Here is a 20430-nt window from a genome sequence, read left to right as displayed (position 1 = left end):
TAAATTTTAGCTCCCATACAAATTATTGAAAATTTTTAGCCGAGATAAAATGGATCCCATACAAGTTATCGATAACTTGTATGGGAATTTTATCTCAGCTAAATTTTAGCGCGAGCAGCGTACCAGGCTTCACTGTAAAAAATAAAATCAGAACTCTAGGTGTGCGCCCTTAATGGAAAGTCGCCCCCTTCATTTTTAAGCCTAGTATGCTATTGAAGCGAAGAAGAAAAACCTTTACTAAAATAGCAGAATGAAATCGCAGCTGAAACGAAATAAAAAAGTTTCTAGTGTCCGATTTCATAAACATTTTGGCAGATTTTTAAATTTTATAATGCTTTTTTTTTGTAGGTATGGAAGAAACGTTAGTTAAGGATGTAAAAGCTGGATAAATATTAAAAAAGGATTTATATAACTGGCCGAATTCTCCAAAGTCGACGGTGAAAATAGCCCCGTTCCATTGGAGGTGGTAGTTTACTAATGGGTAGTTGATCTAGTACATTTACTACTAGAACTACCCGACAAACAATTTTGGTTCTACCCAAGTAACAATTTTACTTGCATAAGGTCCATTTTCTTCGATTCGGCAAGCTATAGTTTGTATAAGTTTAGTTTAAGGCTTACTTACGCAAATCATCCATTTTGGAAACAAAGGAGGTCTCCTTAAGGCCATCTAGAAGTGTTTAGAAGAAGCCTTGTAAATATAAGTTAAAGAAGACCTTCATAAGACCTGTTTGAACCGTTTTAAAGAAGCCTTCTATTTTCAAGTGACAGAAGGCTTTCATAAGACCTGTTTCTTGTAACTATGCAATGTTTTCATCTCTCAAGTACGCAATGTTTTTCACCAATAAGTATGCAAAGCTTTTATCCTGCAGATATGCAATGTTTGTAACACTTTAGAAAAAAACATTGCATTTTTATGTGAGGTTTCAATTAGCTCCCTTTTTGCCACTCATCTTTAATATTCGAGTATGGTCTACTGGTAAGGTGCTGGCTTTGTATGCAGAGGTACGTGGGATCGATTCCTGGCGGGGCCATTTGTGAAATTAAAAAAAAATGTGTTCTTTTTCAATTAAAATAAAATTCTTCCCATTTCAGAACGAATTAAAATTAAAAGAAAAAAAAATCAATAAAATCTTTTTTTTTTATTCATAAATTCAACATTTTATAACAACCTCCATAAGGCCTTATTATAACATCCAATGCAAATGATAGTTTCCTTAGCGAAGCTATAGTTTCCCTAAAATGTTTCATTGTTTTGTAAAAAGGCCTGCATAAGGTCGTTTTACGCTGTTCGTGACAAGCTATTAGCTTGTGGATTGCCTGTGGAGGAAGGTCTTGGGGAAATTCGGTAATGTGCGCCAAAATGATTTGCATAAGACTTGTCCTTCTTCTTAAACAAGTCAAAAAATAGCTTGCATTGACCCTTATGAAAGCTAAATTGTTACTTGGGTATAAAGCCTTACAGATGCAATTGTTGCTTCGAATATTCTGTCAAGCCTAGTACGCAGCTCCCATATAAAATTATCTCCACAATTTAGCCGAGTTAAAATTAATTTAATAATTTCAGCCAAGTTATGCGGAAGCTCAGTTAGTGCCGGGCTACACGGTGATCTTTCAACCGCCTAACCAGTCAGATTGTATTCAAGAGGGGTGAGGATTTTCCTCTTTTTGACGTTTGTTCCTAGAAAATGTAAATTGGAACGTGATTGGGCACAACACTGTGTAGCCAGGCACTTAGAAAATCACACATTTGTTTCCAACTATACAGTGACAGTTTAGTCACAATTTGGCGGACAAGAAATAAGTCACGACGCAGAAAAAAATGTTAGCTAATATTTAGCGCGATCTGCGTAGGTACATGGTTTTATAGCCTGTTTTCACTAGAGTCCAAATAAGATAATTTCGCCAATTATTTAGTTTGAAATATCATATAGTATAGAAAAAGAAATAATTTGAAATTTGAACTCATTTGCCAAATTACCTCATTTGTTCTCTAATGAAAACAGGTGATAATTTTAAACCAAAATTAACACACGGCCTTACCGTTCGCGTACACTAAAACCGAATTATCGGCCGACATCGGGTCGGAACTACTCGGACGACTTTCTCGGACGATCGTCTACATACACTGCTTCCGGTCTAGGACGTCGCTGCCGGTCTGTATTCTGACTTTGTGAAACTTGAAGTGCATATAATAATTGTTTTCAATGGAATATTTTGAAGAAATTTATATTTTTGAAAATTCATACCGCCAATTTTTGCAAAGAAAAGGCTTTTAGCAATATCTATGTATAAATCAACCCGACAATGGACGAAAAATCCAAACAAGTTCGGATTATGCCGGTTGATCGGTTATTATCGGGCGTCAACGTACGTCAACGGACGATGCCACTTTCAGTGGTGTACGCACTCTCTTTTCTTTCTATGTGCTTGGTTCTATCGGCTGAATTCGGCCTATAATTCAGCCGATGACGGATTTGGTGTACGCGAGCCGTTAAGCTTAGCACTGAATGAAATCATTCATTTGCGTACTTCAAAAATCGACCCATGCAAAACTTTCGTTAGACAATGTTCAAATGTCACTTGTCATCTGTCAACAAACTGTCATCGCTTTATTTTGAAAAAAAAAATCAGCCGTGCTAAAAAAAAATCCAAATTTTGTGTTTATAGTTTTTATATAACCAAATAATGTCCATGTTTCAATTTAAATGGTTGCGAAGATTAGTGCGTCGGAACACTAATCCGATCCCAATAGATACTGCCGAATTATGGAAACGTCGTCTCAGCTTTGGTTACGCTATCATAGCTTGGCAAGCATTCGGTCTAGTCTGCTACAGTATCTATAAGGGCAAGAATGATTGGGCCAAATATCATGGCCTGAAGACTGACGAAGAACTTGCCATGTCTCCAGGTATTACAATCAAATGTCATATATGAACATAATTAAGTTTATTTGTTAATTTACAGCGCAACACTTTTCCAAAACTTTGAATGTGGAAAAAGGAAAAATCATTCGTTTTAGAGGTTTCACTAAAGTCGATGAAATTCCCTTTGACAATACCACGGAGGAGGAAAAAGAATAACAAACAACAGCCGACAAATTCGATTTAGGTTAAGTTTTTCTCTTTTATTGTAAATACAATACAAAAATACACAAAAAAAACTCTTTATTTATCTTAAATGCCAAGTATAAAATCTAAAGGCACTCTGTTTCATTTAACTCTGTGGTGCTTAAAGATATCCTGACAATACAAATATAATGTATATAGTAGCTATGTGTAGGTGTAAGGACATAATCTATCACACTTTTTTTTTCATTTTAGTTCTTTAAGATATTACACGTTTTAATAATAAATATTATATGTCTCGAGTGATGATGAATTCAATATCAATTAGTTCGTTAAACAAAAATTAGAATTAAAAAAAAAAATATATAGTGACAGTCTATTAGAAGAATATTCACAGTATACGAATAGGTAGGTAGTTATATGTGCGAGGATCTTAATTTTGAAACGAGAATAGGATTAACTTTTTTAGTGGTAGTCTAACCGCTGTTGTTGCTGCTGCTGTTTATTGCTTTCATTTGATTCATGGAATTCACTGAGAATTCGATCCTCTTCAGCTCTGCGATTCTTTTGCAAAATCAAAGCTCGTCTAGAAGAGAAGAATGAGAAGATGATTTAATAAACATAAAATAATTTAACACCCATATTACGGTTATCAATTATTTATCAATTGAATGACCGGCCAACAATTTTCAACTTTTTTTAAATTTTCCAGAGAGATTTTTAACAAAATTCTATAGGATTGGGTTCAGCTCGTGAAACTCACGATAAGGTTGAATGTATTTGGGGTCAGTAAACCTAAAAATCTTTTTGTTGTTTATTCAATACGTTAAATACTATCGTTAAAAATTACAAAAAAAAATACTTAAAACTAAATTTAAATAAAACAAAATTTAAACTACTCAGAGCAAAAAATTTACATTTAAAGCTTACAGATTTAAAGTTATCATTTGAAGAACCAATGAGAATAAAAAATGTATTAAAATTTTTAATCCACTGATTAAGAGGACTATTAGCGCCGTAGTTTGTTCTGCTGAAAATAGTTCAAAGTGGTAAATTCCTTCTTAAGTTAGTCTGACTCACATTGAAACATATTCGATCGAGAATTAATGGACATGAAATAGATCCACTTATAACACCTGTTATGAAGCAGAACTGCAAGTACACTCTGTGACCAGAAAGAGATGGTAAGTTTAACAATTGAAGTCTTGAAGTGTATGGAGGCAAAATAACCCTATCTGTCCATGGCAAAAAACGAAGAGAAAATCTTACAAATTTACGCTGTATACTTTCAATTCTATTTATGTGTATAGAGAAGTATGGCGCCCATACAACGCACTCGTATTCAAGAATTGGTCTGACAAAAGAAACATGAAGGATTTTAATTACATAAGGATCGCGGAAATCACGGGAAAACTTTTTCACAAAGCCAAGTATTTTATTAGCTTTCTTTATAATATAAGCTGTGTTTTATTTTCCTCGTGATCCGGATCAGATCATTAATTTATTTGCTTTCCTGCTTTAGTTGTAAAGCTAATAAAAACAATGATCTGATCTGGATCACGAGGAAAATAAAGCTTTAATTAAAGTGGTCAATAAATGTTAATTTTGAGTCTAATACAGTTCCGAGTTAAGAAAAACTCGAGTTTAAACGATAGTCATAATGTAATCTATTTGGGAATGATTTTCGAATGAATCCAAACAAAAAGTAGGTAACTGCAATAGATTACGAAACCATGTTGATTTTCACACAAAACAGATGAACAATTAAAAAATTATTTCACAGACAAGAGACTCGAACAGTTAAGGAATAGCTAAAAGTTTCGCTATAGGCCGATAATTTGTTATTAAGTTCATAGAACCTTTTTAATGAAGTGTTACTGGATAAGAATATTTCCAAATACTTTATTTGGACATTTTACAACATTTTAAAGACTCGTTGAAAAGAATAAACAATGGCTAAAAAATCACATTCATTTATTTCTAGGAGCTCTATTGTTTTGAAATATTTTAGTTTTCCATATTTTGGGTGTAATTTCGTACTAATTTTAAAGTACGTAGTATGATGTGAGACATGGATGATTGAGCTGTGTTTGTCTAGTGAGTTGGCTGCAAAGCAAGTATAATGAAAAACATGACCAAAAAGTATAAAACAAAAAAAAAAAATACTTCTCATAATAAACAAAGCCAGTTTGACGTAATTAAGCAATAAAATCTTTCGATTCACATGTATAGAATAGCAGAATAGGGCTGGTTGTTTTCGGAATGAGCACCCTTTTAGAAAAAAATAATAAACAACGGTCTGGAAAATTTTTGTGTGTTGGGCAGTGAGTTGATAAAAGTTGAAATTAAATATTTTAAAACTTAATTTATAAAAGCTGTGGTCATTAAAAATGATGATGTAATGACCATCATCATTGTAATAAAATTGATAAATATTATTAAATAATTGAACAATTGCTAAATAAATTGAGATTATAACGACAAAATTTCAATATTTATCAACTATCAATTGATAATAACAGGGGTTTAAAACTATTCTTACCTATATCGCTCATAGAAGCCAACAATAGTTCCCAATTCTTGTTTGAATAAACGAACCAGCATTCCATCAAAACATTCCAACTCTTGCAAACTGAACATATTAAACTGAAGCATGTGATCTTTTGAAGAATCCGCTAGAATTGAAAGATTGAGCTAAGCTAAGTTTGTTTGATTTGAAACAAAACATTTTTTCTTACCTTCTGAATATACTATCAACCATTTGGGTATCTCTTCCAGGAGATACGGATTGGCAGGTACCAGAGCATTGTGTGGATTGTACTGGGTGGGTTGCGGTTCAGGATGAATGGCTTTCGGGGGTTCGGCAGATGTTGTGTACACGTAGTATGATGTGAGACATGGATGATTGAGCTGTGTTTGTCCGGTGAGTTGGCTACAAGCAAGTATATTGAAAAACATGACCAAAAAGTATAAAACCACAAAAAAAATACTTCTCATAATAAACACCATGAACTTTTGAAACAACTCGACGCCAACCAACTGGCAGACCTTCTCGCTCCAGAGGATGTGACCAATGGGTGGTGTGTGCATTGTGATCGATGTAGTATTTTCTGCCGTGCAAAGTGTACTGGGTAGCCCAACCCGGTGGCAATGGAAGTTCCTCCTCGACCGACTGTTGTGAAGGAACTCGTTGCACCATCTGATGGGCCGATGGATTGTGAACAATGTGAGCTGCTTCGTAGTTATTGAGTGATGGGTATACAGGAATCTTAGCTTGTACCAAAGCGACATTTTGTCCCAAATGTTGGTATCCTATTGCAGCTGCGGCGGCAGCATTTTCGTTTTGCATATTTGAATATAGCGATTGCATTGAACTGTTGGCACCATACCTGTTTTAATAATAAAATTGTGTTGAATAACAGCCTGGAATTGCCTTGAAACCTAAGCAAAAGTTAATTTTGTATTCGTCGTTTGTAAGACTTTAAAAAATAAGGTTAAATAAGAATGACTAGTGACTAACAACACTCAACCATCGGTACCTGTAATTATTGATTTGCAAGAACATAGGGACCTAAATTTTATGACGAGACCGAATGTCTAAGGTGAAACAACCTTCTTCATGACAATTAAGAAGCAGGAGGACATGTCTATTCCTCGCAAGAGAGAGACAGAAAGAACCCTTGACAATAATGTCTAGTTAATCATGGAGTTTTACTTGAAACCAGAACCTATATAACCCAGTGCCGATGCCTTCAAAAACATTAAAAAGTACAAAAAAATCATAGTAGGATGAAACCCATTGGAAAAGGAGGGAAATATGATAAGAATGAAAGGAAAAATAAATTACGGGCGAGCCGAGTTCGGGAAGTGGGTGGGTTGAGTTTTTAATGGTAAAAAATGGTATATCTCGATTTCCGGCAAAACTACAAATCCTATAGAAAAAAGTTGTATTGCAAAGTTGTAGGTAATAAAAAGATCTACAACTTTTGTATCAACAATTTTTTCACATAACCTCAAAATTTATGTGAAAAATTCAAAAAACCGAGTTTTTGGTTTTTTATTTTTATCTTTTTCAAAAACAAAAATTTTTCTACGAAATTTGGTGAAAACTTACCTTATTATGTCCCAAATACACTGTAATTTATTTGATTTAAAATATTAATTTGTTCATCTTATTTTGACTTAATACCAAAAAAACACCCTAATTTTCAATCGAAAATTCACGTGTCAAAATATCAGCTTTTTTCAAAAAGTCAGTGAGCATGACGTTCGTTAAAATGTCTATTTTCTGATGGTGTAAAAAAAATTTTACATTAGTATACTATAGAACATGTTATAGTAAAATTCAAAAAATGAAAAAAGCTTGAATTCGAAAAAAAATTTGTATCATTATTTACAATTTTGGCCTATTTATTCAAATTTACTTGAAATCTTTTTGAGGTTATGTGAAAAAATTGTTGATACAAAAAATGTAGATCTTTTTATTACCTACAACTTTGCAATACAACTTTTTCCTATAGGATTTGTAGTTTTGCCGGAAATCGAGATATACCATTTTTTACCATTAAAAACTCAACCCACTCACTTCCCGAACTCGGCTCGCCCGTAATTTATTTTTCCTTTAATTTTCATCATATTCACCTCCTTTTCCAATGGGTTTCATTCTACTATGATTTTTTTTGGTTTCAAAAATTATCGACCCTGGTCTAATAGGATGTGAAAGTCCATCGCGCTAGACCTTACGTAAAAATTTTGTTCAAATGAAAAATGTAGTTGGTTAACAAAGCCAAGATGGATGGCTATGAGTCAGGATTGCAATTGTATTTCCTTAAGTAAGGGATTTGTAAGATAAATTTAAAAACTTCTTAACATCGAAAACACTCATTTGGAATGTCAAATCGCATAGGAAATTATTTCATTCGAAATGCGATAATTTTCGAAATTATGTATCTCATTTAAGCAGTAATGAAAAAACAAAAGTAAAACATTATTCTAAGCGAAGTGATTGAGACTCTGCATACATGTACCAAAATTTTGCGTCTCAGTACGTGTATGACAGCGCATCTAAATGATGAGCCCACTGTCATACTTGGGAGAAACGCATGTGCATGTTTACTCTGAGCAGATTACAAAATTGTATTAGGTACGAATTAGGTATCTAAACTGAAACTGCGCGTTTTCTCGCATCTTCTCTTTTCATGCTTTGCTTCGTCTTTTTCAAAGACGAAAATTTAATTTATTATTGATAGACTCAATGGCCGTAATAAAAGCATACCTGGTTAAATTAGTGATAAACTTCCTCACAAATGTTAAAAGCATCAGAATGGACCTATTATCTGATTATCTGAGCCGTTTTCTTGAGAGCCTCCTATGCCTAACCTTATCATTTTATCGAGAAGTTCATTATTATCTGGTCGGATAATACGCCAAGATGGACAGTTATAGCTTTAAGAAATTGAACAAACATCTACCGGGGATCTGTTATTCCTTATATAGAGCTTAACTCAAAAATCTCGTATACAAAATTTTTCATCCAAATTTTCGGTATGGGACAGAAATATGAATATTATCTAGTTCGAATAAAAACCTGTTGGTTTTTCTTGAGAGAGATTCTTCGACTGATTTCGTAAATTTGGTAATACTTTGGAATAATGCCTTGTATTAATCTCTGTCCTAAAGCTTTACATGCTGCTACAGACCACCCTAGACAAGTTCAGTCTTTTTCCTAATTCGGTAACTTTGGAGGTGGGAGACTAGTCATGTAGTTAATACCTACACATGGTCTTCTTTTCGAGTAGTTGCGAAATTTGAACTTGGTGCTCTAGATTATCTTTTTCACGAGTAGTCTACCACCTCCAAAGGAACGCGAACTTTAAGATCTTTTTGCGAAAATTGAACTTATCGTCGCTGTAGATCGAATACTTCTTAGCCCTCGACTTTTAGGTAATGATGCACTCATATTGTAGCCTAAAATCTATAATATCAGAGCTATGCAAAATAAAAACATTTGTATTAGCTCTCATACATTCCATACTTAGTATTTAGCATCTCCTGAAAAATCAACTTTACTGGGTTACGAGGTATTCGATCTACAGCGACGAATTACTCTTCCACTAGGAATCGGCCTTTGGGGTTCGTTATCTTGATAAGTTCAGTATAATATGGATTTCTAACGAAACACATATTTAATTTAATTTTTTTAATTTTATTTAATTTAATTTTTTTAATTTAATTTAATTTAATTTATTAAATCCCATAATTGTCTAACGTTAGAACTTAAAACTATTTACATATGTACATATCTTAGCTAACAGTCGCAGAAAGAATTAATGAAATAGGGTTCTTTTTTTTTAAATTATTTAGTTTAGGCAATGAGCCGTATGCATAAAAGGTAGCATATGCTTTTACTAGTAATTTTAATAGTATTTACTACTTTCCATATGCATAAAAAACATAGTAAATGCTGGAAAGGTAGTATTTACTAGAAGAATAGTATTTACTAGATAACGTTGAGTGGATAAGCGAATATTTTATGGGTAAGATATTTTATTTGCAATTAATTGAAGCTGATGATAAATATATTTATAGCTTTTACAATAAAAAATCTCAAGGTTCTCAGTCTGAAAGAAGGGGAGGAGCAACGTCCGCTGAAGAAAAGATGAGAATTTTCTTGAGATATGTTGGAGATCCAGGCTTTCAAGTAGGCGTTGGGGAAGACGCGGGCATGCATACTTTTCAAGTATTTTAACAAATTCTAAGGTTGTTGAACCTTCTACTTTTGCCATTTTTTTTAAATTCGAACACTCACTTTTAAACTGTTAAATTGTGTTGAAAATTAATTATATGTAAGTATATTTGATTTTTTTTTTTGAACAATGAAAATAAATTTTCTCAAGTTGAAAATTAAACGAAACAAAAAGGTATAAAATTTTGATTAAAAATGCAAAGTAAAAATAGCAAAGTAGATTTGAAATAGTTAAGTAAATTATGTGTACTAAAATTAGAGTGCTTTTTTCGGCATTTGTCCAAAGCGTATAAAACTCTTTAACCGCCTTAAATACCAGATGTTATTATCAACAAATTGTAACACAAAATTGTTTACAAAAGAAGAAAATTATAGAACGTTAAAAATACAGAACAAAAATTTTTTTATGCATATGCCTCAATGATATCTCGATCGAATCACTAAACTTCTTTTCCACTCACCTCTTTCCTTCTTTCCCTACAAACCTCTTCATGTTAGTTGCAACCCTTTGAATACTCGCATATTAGAAAAAAAAAACATACCTCGAGTTACTGGGAACATCGTACGCCGACAAAAGATTCGAATTTGTGTTACTGTATATCGGTGACTCTGATCGCTGAATCATCCCACTCATTGCTCCCGAATTCGACGACGAAGGTCCCCCCGCAGCTCCAGCCGAAATAACGCTATTTCCAACCCCTCCATTATTCGATGTTTGATAATGATTTTCATAAATAGGAAAATTCTCCGAACTATAATTCCCTCCCGAAGCCAAAGTAAGACTCATCTGCGAATGCTGATGTCGCTGCTGCGACATTGGTGGCGATTGCGGCCTTGGCGACATATTATGTCGATTCCTAATCGCATTCGCATACTTCTGTATAGCAATCAAGTCCTCCCTATCTCCCTTGTACCTTGCATCGTAAGTGTGTGCATGATTCTGATTAACCGAATAATTGCGATGAAAGTTATCTATCCTACCGCCACGCCCACTCCCAAACCCGCCAGCATTGTACGACGACGAAGAACCGCTATAAGGCAGTTCCGATTGCTGGCGCATTCTATCAATCTGATCGATATTAACATAATTGCTGTTATTATTGCTCAGATTGTTGCTAGAGAAGGAAAGAGTTGCTGGCAAGTATTGTTGCTGTTGTTGGCGTGAGGGGAGTTGCGAGTGAGCTCGGCGGGCATGGTAGACATCGTGCTGATGTGAATCCTGAATGGAATATTCGTTGTAGGAGGAGGATTCACAATTGGGAGAGGAACTGGCACAGCGGCGGGTTAGATTGTGTGAGGAGAGACTAGGAGTGAATTTGCCAAAGTAACCGAGGCCGGTGGTCTTGACAATGTTCTTGGTGCTTCCGAATTTATCTTTGTCTGTTCGGTGGGAGAGGGTTTGGCTGTTGCGTCGGTTTTTTCCTTTGTTCTTGTTGTCATCGAAAGACCAAACGTTAATCACTTAAATTTAAATTCAATGGTAAATATGTGTGCAATTAAGATTGTTTGGTTTGTATTTAATTCAATTTATTTACCTGGAATTTCGGGCGGTTTGTCCTTTTTTACATATTTACCAACAACACCTTCTTTGAGAGATTTGTCTTTGCTTTTGCGAGAAAGCATTATTTTTGTTTTTATTTTTGTTTTTTGTTGCTGGTATTTTAGTTTCAATTTAATTGGAAGTGCATTATGCTTATATAAACTGTTTGGATGTATACAGAATTAATTTCATAGTTTTTTTTTTTAATTAATTAGAAATCTTTAAAACCAAAATCTATTAATAAAAATTTTGTATATTTCATGACAGCCGAATTTAACTGGAATAATTTTTTTTTGTTCGAAAGTTTTGTAAAAGGTTAAGCTGAGTTTGCAGTTGATTAAATTATAACAGTTTGTTTTTAATGAGCTAAGTGGGCTAATGAGAGGATGATGTATTTGCTAAGTTTATAACAGCCTTGTTGAATTGGAGCAAATAGCCCTATTCTGGCAAACCTCACAAGTTATGAGAACCTCACAAGTTGAGCTGAATTTGATTTTGTGAGGTTTTCGCGTCACAAAAACTTTCGAATTTGTGATCTGCTCTGAAGGAGGTCACAACTCACAAGTTGGATTTTTGCTAGCAAGAAGTTTGTGTGAAATAAATCCTCGTAAAATCGAGTTATGATCACCTTGTGAGGTTCTTGTGACTTGTGAGGTTTGCCAGAATAGGGCTGAAAATTCCAGAATTGGAATTTTTTAATTGGTTTTGATCTGATTTTAGATCATGAATTTTATCTTTTAATGTGAAATTATATATAACATTTCATTAGTTTTTAGTATATCTATTGATAATAATTTTAAAAGTATGTATATCATTTTTTTAACACACACGTTGTACAAACGTGGTTCATCCTCGGATCAACGTTTGAACTCGGTTCAACTCGTTTGCAGTGTTGTACAATCGAGGTTCAGGTCTTAACCCACTGCTGAACCACGATCAGAAGTTACCCACCGATATTGGTGGGTTAGCAGTGGTTCAGCCATGGATCAGGTGGTTTTTAAGGGAAAAAGTGTTGCTTTATCACTTTAATCCGAGTTTTTTGACAGTTCAGCTAAAAGCTGGTGGAAATTATTGGGGTGTTTTTTTTTATTTGTTTTGGATGTGTTTGTGATGTAGATAATAAATAAAATAATAACATAGCTTTTATCACTTTGATTTGTATTTTTTAATACTTTATTAATTTTCATATATGAATACACAATTTTCTCCAAAAAAGAAAAAAAAAACATAACAAGAAACAAATAAAATAACCACCCAAGAATCCTCCTCGTCCTGATCAGATAACATGATGAAGGTCCGGCCACCATCAGAAGTGGCAAAAAACTATTTTCACTAAAATGATGCTTTATTTTTGTGTATTTTCTTCCAAATCAAAATTAATAGATGGACGATACATTTTTACGAACTTTGTGCTTTATAAAATAACAACAACTGACAGTGACATTAGGTATATATATACTAAAATTTTCTTGTATATAAACCTGAACTGGGATTCAGCTGACTCTCACTTGATCCACAACTGTACAACTCACTCAAAGTTGAACTTGGTCCAAGAGTTAACTCGAGTTCAGCTGATCCGTGAGTTAACCTTCAATTTGTACAACTGGCCCCCAGGAATCGAGCTTCGTATCTGCTTGGTGGTAGTCCACCGCTCTTACCCACTAGCCATCCTATATTCATTAATTAATCAGTTCAAATAGCAGATGTCAAAACAATATACAATAGCCCTTTTTTATTATCCCACTTGATCCATTAATTAACACGTTTTACAACAACTACATGAGATCTTGCTTTTCATCAGGATCACGAATCGTGATCCTGATGGAAAAAAACAATAAAAAAATGTGTATGAAGCGTGTGATCTGACCTTAAGTTGCTCAGTGGATTAAAACTCTGAACGCATTCACTCATCTATTACAATAATTGGCATGTTATGCAACTGTCATCTGTCAAATTTTCTGACACTTGATTTTAATATTTCTTTAATCTTTTCATTACGAAAATTTATAAATTTGGAAATATTATAAAATGTTTTTAAATTCCTTATTTCAGAGGTAAGTTATATGAATAACAAATATATGTATATTCAATACTTTAAAACAAATTTGCAGACTTCCAATAAGGGACATATTGAGTCGTTCGATAAACACTGCATCCGTCCTCAATATTCATGCAACTCCGGCACTATGTGCGGAACCTCTAAAGAAAAAACGAAAGATTGATCCACAAATCATCAAACAACGTGAAGACAGAAAAAAGAAAAAAATCGAAAAACAAATCCGACGATTGGAGAAAAATGCAAGACAACTTAAACCAATTGAAGAATTGGATATACCAATCGAATTAATTGATGAAAAAAGGTAAACTTCTTTAATTTCCATAGAAATAAATAAAGTTAATATTATTGTTTGAATAGTCAACGAGCAAGAGCTATTACAATAGCTCCTGAAGTCTTAGAGCAAAGAGTTTCTTTGAACAAGCAATGGGCAGCATATAAACATAAAGAAAAAGTTGCCGATTTTCAAATAATCGATCGGGTTCTGCAATCCCAAATGAAAGCCTTAGATGAGTTACGTAAGGAATCGGAAGAGCTTTATCTTGAAGCAATACAACCTGATAATCAGTTACTTCCCATAAGCATAAAGGGACCCGTGGCAACGCCTCCCATTGAAAATTATCCAAGTCCGGATGGAGAATATATCCACTTGACTAAGAATTGGGAATAATAATTCTGTGAGTTTGTTGAGTTTGTATATTAAATTAGAAAAAACACGTTAATAAACAATCTTTAAAGATATTTAAATTGTTGGATTTGAGTTTTATAAAAACATTTAAAGAACATATCGCTCATTTACTTGAGCATAACTAAAAAAAAATTGGGTTTTCAGGAAACGAGTTTTAAATTTAGTAACGATCGATTTTTGTTTGTAAAAAGCTAGTTTCTAAAATAACTAGTGCTCCTTCTCCGTCAGTTTTAAAAGCTAAGAACTGACTTTTTGCAGGATTAAAGATTACTTTATTCAAATAACTTCTGCATTAATAACTCAAAATTCGTGATTTTTGAGTTATGATAATATTTAAGTAAATGAGCGTTATGTAGATCAAGTAAAAAAGCTCAAAGGAGAAGAGTATGGTCTTATTGTCATAGCGTGAAACCAATACTCTTTTCCAAAAAAGTTGAATTAAAGCACTTAAGTAGTAGTAGTAGCAAATTTAATTTTTTGTATAATTTATATTTGAGGCGCTCAGCTCCAAAACGGCCTAACACACATTTTCAAAAAAATTAAACTGAGTTAAAATTAGAGCCAAAAACTCTTGTCACTTTAGTGGAAGCCATTTTGGCTTCACAGACAAAATTGCCTAAACTAGGTATAACAAATTTATTTCAGAATAAAAAAAAATATCAGACCTTAGCCCAATAGTATAGCCAATACTCCTAACTAAAAAATTACAAACTAACAATTAAATAATATTTTTTTATAACTATTAAAAGCCATTAAAAAAGAAACTTTAAAAATATGATTTTCTTTAAACCCGTTTTTCTCAAAACCAAATTTTGGAGGCTAGGCTATTCAGCTCTATTTTGAATGAAAACTCCTAGAGAATCGCGTTAGGGAAAAGTGCTCCCAATCAAAAAGTTTATGAAAAATTTGCTCCTTTTTAGCTTTTTCATTGGCAAGGTGACAAAATTAAAACAAAATAGGAATATTATTCTTGGAATTTTTCGATTGGGAGCCATTCTCCCGAACATATTTCCCGGGGAGTTTTCATTCAGAATCGGGATTATTAATTCCATAACATAATTGAGGCTATGACAACAATAGTGGCGTAAGCCATACAATTCGGTTTTCAGCTACGAGATATTTATACAGGGTTTTTTAAAACAACACTCTTTTGAGTGCCATCTACTTTTCAGTGTAGCTAGCTGCATAAATCTATTTTTGTATTAAAATAGATATATTAGGAAACTAAGTTTTTATGAAAAACTCATTTAAAAATAAAGTGGGTTACGCCACTATTGTTCTCATAGCCTGAATTATATGAACACATTTGTGCTGACTTAAGAATTAATTTGACAAAAACTTATATAAGTTCCCTGTTACGTTAAAAAGACGTTACTAAATTTATACATCGTGAGCCTAAATTTGAAAAAAATTCTTCTTTATTTGAAAGCGATATTAAGAACAGATTTTAAAAACTGATACAAATTTGAATATCATTTGCTCTTTAACTTTCCACTTAATATGGGAAAACTACAACAAAGTGGTATGTATTCGCCGATGCATCGAGGTTACATCATACATAATCCAATGGTGTGATTTTGGAAAACTCTTGCATTCAAATTGAGTAGTCTATTTGTGTTTTGCGTATCAAACTGATCATCTTTTGTCGATTCGAACCAAAAAAGTAGTTAGGAATATCGCAGTAAAATAATTTGCTGTATTCATCATGGAACTGCGTAACAGATAACAATTATTTGAAAAATTATAAAAAATATTTTAACAAAAACAAGGTATTCCAATGGGAACTAAAGAATCGTATAGCTGATCATAGATATAAGTCGCTAGAGACATAGAGCTATAGATAGAAAAATATCACACTATTGAGAAAAATCATGCGATTTGAATTTCAGATACGTGGAATGCTTTTTATAATTTAGTTTTCTTTCGATTTGAATTTCAGATACGTGGAATGCTTTTTATAATTTTGTTTTCTTTAGGTATATTGTCAAAAGGCATGGAAACAAAAAGTCTTAAAAGTACCGTTATTTGTTATTTTCCATATTTGCAGAAATAGCACATATTTTTTTAATCGTCAAATTTGTACTCTGCCTCTGAAATTTAAAAAAAATTACAAGTGGATAAAACAATCACTTTTATCCACTTTTAAGACATCAAATACATACAAATATTCTTAAGGGAGGAGATCCCTCTGGAATTTTTTATTTTTGCGTTATTTTTTTTTCGCTTATAAATTTATTTTTTAACCGAAGAAACTATTTTCAGTGGTCTTAGCCTTAAATGAAGCCTCATGAGTTCCTAAATAGTCTCGAAATCCATGTTTTCCGAGCCTACAATTGTACGAAAACGAAAACTTTAAACGCATTTTTCTCGAAACGCGTTTTTTTTCCGCGCCGTGCAACTCAAAAACTAATGTAGTTTTCGATTTGAAATAAAGTGCAAATTACTCGTTAACTAACTGGCCATTGCATGAACCTAAAAGTTCAACAAATTTTTTACAATAAATATTTTTTTTTTACAATTTGTTTATAAAGAAACATTGTGTTTTTTTTCGTTTTTTTGGTCTCTAATTTTTATTTTAAACTTGTTTTTAGTAAATTTAGGTTCATTCAATGCGTATAAATATATTTTATTGGAAAAAAATTACTTTTTTGATTATAAATAATTTTCTGGACCAGGGCATTGCACGCCGCAAACTCGAGGCGTCAACTTTAAAGAGCTGAAAAACCGCCATTTGTTTTTTTTTACTTAAAAAAAATTGTATCAATACTTCATAATGTCAATAATATCATATACTTTTCCAAATTTCAATAAAATTATTGAAAAAGCTGTCATCCAGAAGGATTTCCCCCCTTAAGATTAAATTCTTACGGCCATATTATTCACTAGTTTAAAAAATATAAAAATAAATACTAAGACTAAAGGTAAATGCAAATTATAAAAAATTTATTCAGTAATCATATAATTTATTTTGAGTAAATGACATGAACAAAAACTTAAATCCTTGGATTTATGAAATTCGGATTTGAGTGATTGAATTTAAAATTCACTTTAATCCAAACTAAATCCAGAGTGAATAATATGGCCATTAATATTGAAAGATTAACAAAGACTGTAAGTATATAAGATGTTAAGTTTTTTAACATTTTTTTTTAAATTTTAAAAATAATTTGATTCCTGAAGAAGCATTAAGTAAAAACAAGAACATAGACCTAAAGAATTTTATTTCATGTAAACATGTTTTATCAAAAGATTTTTGTCTCGATGGGTAAATTTTTTGTACCTCAGATTGCAGTAGGTACACGATGTCTACTCTACAATCTACATACCTAAATTCTAAATCTATACCTCAGTGACACGACCTTTCTTTTCACATCACCATGGTAACCAGTTATTTTTGCGATTTTATTAGTGTTTATTGTCCCTATGATGTTTTGCAAACCCATTTATCGAAGAACCAAGGACGAATTTTCTACATCTGCGCCTTAAGAAAAAGAAAATCTACCTACCTTCTTACAAAACAACAAAATCAGCTAAGGGTTGGATTAGAGATTTTTCTCACGAGAGATTATAAGAGGGAATGTATATGTGTTGGTAGGTATCATAGCTTAAATATATATTTAATTGATTTCACATGCGCTAGACTCATTTCATTTTTATTTATAGTTTCCTAAACAGCTGTTTATGTTTGTATTTTATTTATATACTTACCAATACTATTCTAGATGAGATAAGTATGTATGCATATAAAATATGGAATAGAAGAAGGTACCTATGTGTGTAAAATAATGAATTGCGCATGATGGTGACGCGAATAGAATCACGTTTTTATCTGGTGATAGAAACTTGCTATTTGGATGTAGGAACCTATACATTGAGAAAAGTAAACAGAAAACAGAAGTAGGTATTTCCATTAAATACTTAGGTAGGTACCTACTAAATATAGATACCTACATACCTAATTTAAAACGTTTGTCGTTTGTTTTGAGATCACAATATTATACCTAATTGTGTAAATTAATTATTTAATATGTAGAAAAACTGATTTTGCATAATACAATGCAAGATTATTGGTTGTATAAATATGTGCGAATGTAATCTAGTCGTATTATGTTAAACCTACCGACCGAAGTATATCTATGAACTAAACCTTCCGAATGACTATATTTTTATCTCTTTTAATTAGGATTGCAAATTAAATTTAAATCTAAGGTGAATCCTACAAATAAGTTTATAGTATCCACTACTTACATCAAAATTAGGTTGAACCAATATTTGAAATCAAATCTTGTTAAATATAAATCCATTTAAAATGCTCTCTGGAGGTGTGTTACAGCCATATTCACTCTGGATTATGTTTGACATGAAATTTAAATACGAATTTCTTAAATAAAAGAATTAAAATTGGTTCTATAATGTTCATTCGGAACAAACATTAAATCCAGTAAATTTATGCCATAACTGTCGGAAGTGGCAGACTATTTTTGAATCGTATTTTTTAAGGGGGAAAGAATTTCAAACCTGTAGATAAGTTCAAATTTTCCAAAGTAAGCTTCTTTTTAAAGTAAAGCTTTCAGCTCTTGAGGTATCACACTTTTGAGCCAGCTCAGATTTAGAGCTATATCAGTGATCTAGCTCAAATAAAAAGAATTCAGCACAGCTCTTTTTTGAGCATGCTTACAACCCTATGTGTTGTAGGTTTAACTTAAGGGGTAATAACACCTTGTAAACCACGAAATCGAGCGTCATTTTCATCAGCGTATAAAACAAAGAAGAAATATTATTTTCTTTTGGTGTTTGTTTAGATTAATTAAGTATATTAATAGGTAACAGAATAGGCTAATGTTAAATTTTTTAATGATGTGAAATTTTTTAAATGGCGGTGTAGTTCAGGATGATAGTAAAATCCTGTGCTCCCATCGGGCGACCAACTAACTCCTACAGTTTTTAACCGATTGGGCTGAAATTTTGGGTGGAGCTTAGAAATACCATTCTCTAGTGAAGTACGTTTATTAAAATTTAACGATTTTATGGTCTTTTTTCAACGAATTTTGTTTTTGGAATGAAATAATTTTTTTAAACTAATGCCATTTCTTTAAAAATTTATATTTCAAAAAAATCCTACGTACTTTCAAAATTTCAAAAGAGGTTCTTATTCTGTTTTTGAACTAAAATTAATAATTAAAAAATTTCATGCCAAATTATATCTCTCACCTCTGTTTGCAACAGAGTATTGGTCCTAGAGGTTTGAATTTATGCTCTTTAAACTTTTAAACAAATATTTTTTTTGCATATCAGAAAAACCTAGGCTTTTATTTTTTTTTTGTTTTATGGTGATAATTTTGATAAAAGTTCATAGGTATTCCAGCCATACTTGAATAGGACTCTGATAATAATATCGCACAAAAAAAAAAATATTTTAATCTAAATGTAGGTATCTCAAAACAACTAAAACTCACTTACAGTAGCATAAATCTATGTAACGCCAAATTTATGAACAACATTGTGCTGTAGCGTTGTTAAGATAAAATATTAAAAAAATAATTGACTTATATGTGTTTTAAGATATTTGAATTTCCTTATTTGAGTGAGAAGGTTCCGGGAACGTTTAAATTTAATGTTTTTTTTATTTAAAGGCCTGGAACTTAAATTTTCCATCTGCATTATTTTGGCATACATGTATGCAATAGTGCCTGGCTACACGTTGATTTTTTAATCGTCTAACCAGTTAGGTTGTAGGCAAGAGCGATGAGGATTTTCCTCTTTTTGACGTTTGTTCCTAGAAAATGTAAATTGGAACGTGATTGGGCACAACACTGTGTAGCCACGGCCATACAGCGAACCGTCCATAGTTAGAGTTATTCTTAAGTTGTAGTACTTTCATTTGATATACCAATTTACTTTAATGGCCGCTCAACATCCAAAATTCGTATTCTCCCTTGTATCTAAAGTTATTTTTGATAAAATAAAGATTTTTAAATTTTGCATGTTGGTAGTTATGAAATTTGTCTTATCTTTGAAGAAGATTAGATTAGAAGAGATTAGACCTCTAGTAATTATGTTTGCATGTATGTAGGTTATGTATGTATATGCATGTACATGAAAAATAAATACCATCTTAAGATTATGAAATATCCCTGTGCTTAAATATTTCTATTTTCAATAAAACAGGATATAGAGATAGATATAATAAAGTTGTAGGGATTAATCGATACAAAATCTTCTTTTTTTTAGGTGGGATTTCAGCATCATAATGTTGCCTTTTTCTTGAACATTCTTAATCTTGAAATATGTAGGTAGATATATAAAAAATGGCGAAATTTTTTTCTGCAATGC

General features: G+C 32.3%; 3 protein-coding genes across 4 annotated transcripts in view; 2 read left to right on the top strand and 1 right to left on the bottom strand.

Moving 5' to 3' along the window:
- The first annotated feature begins 2588 nt into the window (after positions 1-2588).
- On the top strand, positions 2589-3201 carry LOC129913363 (uncharacterized). The gene is made up of 2 exons (XM_055991987.1): positions 2589-2911; positions 2968-3201. Exons 1-2 carry the CDS (start codon positions 2689-2691, stop codon positions 3081-3083), a joined length of 339 nt encoding a protein of 112 aa, XP_055847962.1. The 5' UTR covers positions 2589-2688; the 3' UTR covers positions 3084-3201.
- The window catches only part of LOC129913355 (scaffold protein salvador), a 110410-nt gene continuing 93081 nt past the window's right edge, over positions 3102-20430 (bottom strand). Inside the window, exons 2-7 of one of the 2 annotated variants that reach the window (XM_055991979.1) lie at positions 11349-11449; positions 10356-11274; positions 6059-6457; positions 5807-6000; positions 5611-5743; positions 3102-3654 (exon numbers count right to left, since the gene is read on the bottom strand). In XM_055991979.1, the coding sequence (XP_055847954.1) occupies positions 3534-3654; positions 5611-5743; positions 5807-6000; positions 6059-6457; positions 10356-11274; positions 11349-11436 (1854 nt within the window). In that variant the 5' untranslated portion in view covers positions 11437-11449 and the 3' untranslated portion in view covers positions 3102-3533. Of the gene's footprint in view, positions 3655-5610; positions 5744-5806; positions 6001-6058; positions 6458-10355; positions 11275-11348; positions 11637-20430 lie in introns of those variants that run through there. The other variant, XM_055991980.1, reaches the window with a different exon arrangement.
- Positions 13265-14156, top strand: LOC129913359 (39S ribosomal protein L40, mitochondrial). The gene is made up of 3 exons (XM_055991984.1): positions 13265-13407; positions 13465-13713; positions 13770-14156. Exons 1-3 carry the CDS (start codon positions 13382-13384, stop codon positions 14077-14079), a joined length of 585 nt encoding a protein of 194 aa, XP_055847959.1. The 5' UTR covers positions 13265-13381; the 3' UTR covers positions 14080-14156.

The sequence above is a fragment of the Episyrphus balteatus genome, chromosome 3 (genome assembly GCF_945859705.1).
Source record: "Episyrphus balteatus chromosome 3, idEpiBalt1.1, whole genome shotgun sequence".
Classification (NCBI taxonomy): Eukaryota; Metazoa; Arthropoda; class Insecta; order Diptera; family Syrphidae; genus Episyrphus; species Episyrphus balteatus.
Note: the sequence above shows the minus strand (reverse complement) of the source record. Positions and strands in the feature narration are given on the sequence as shown.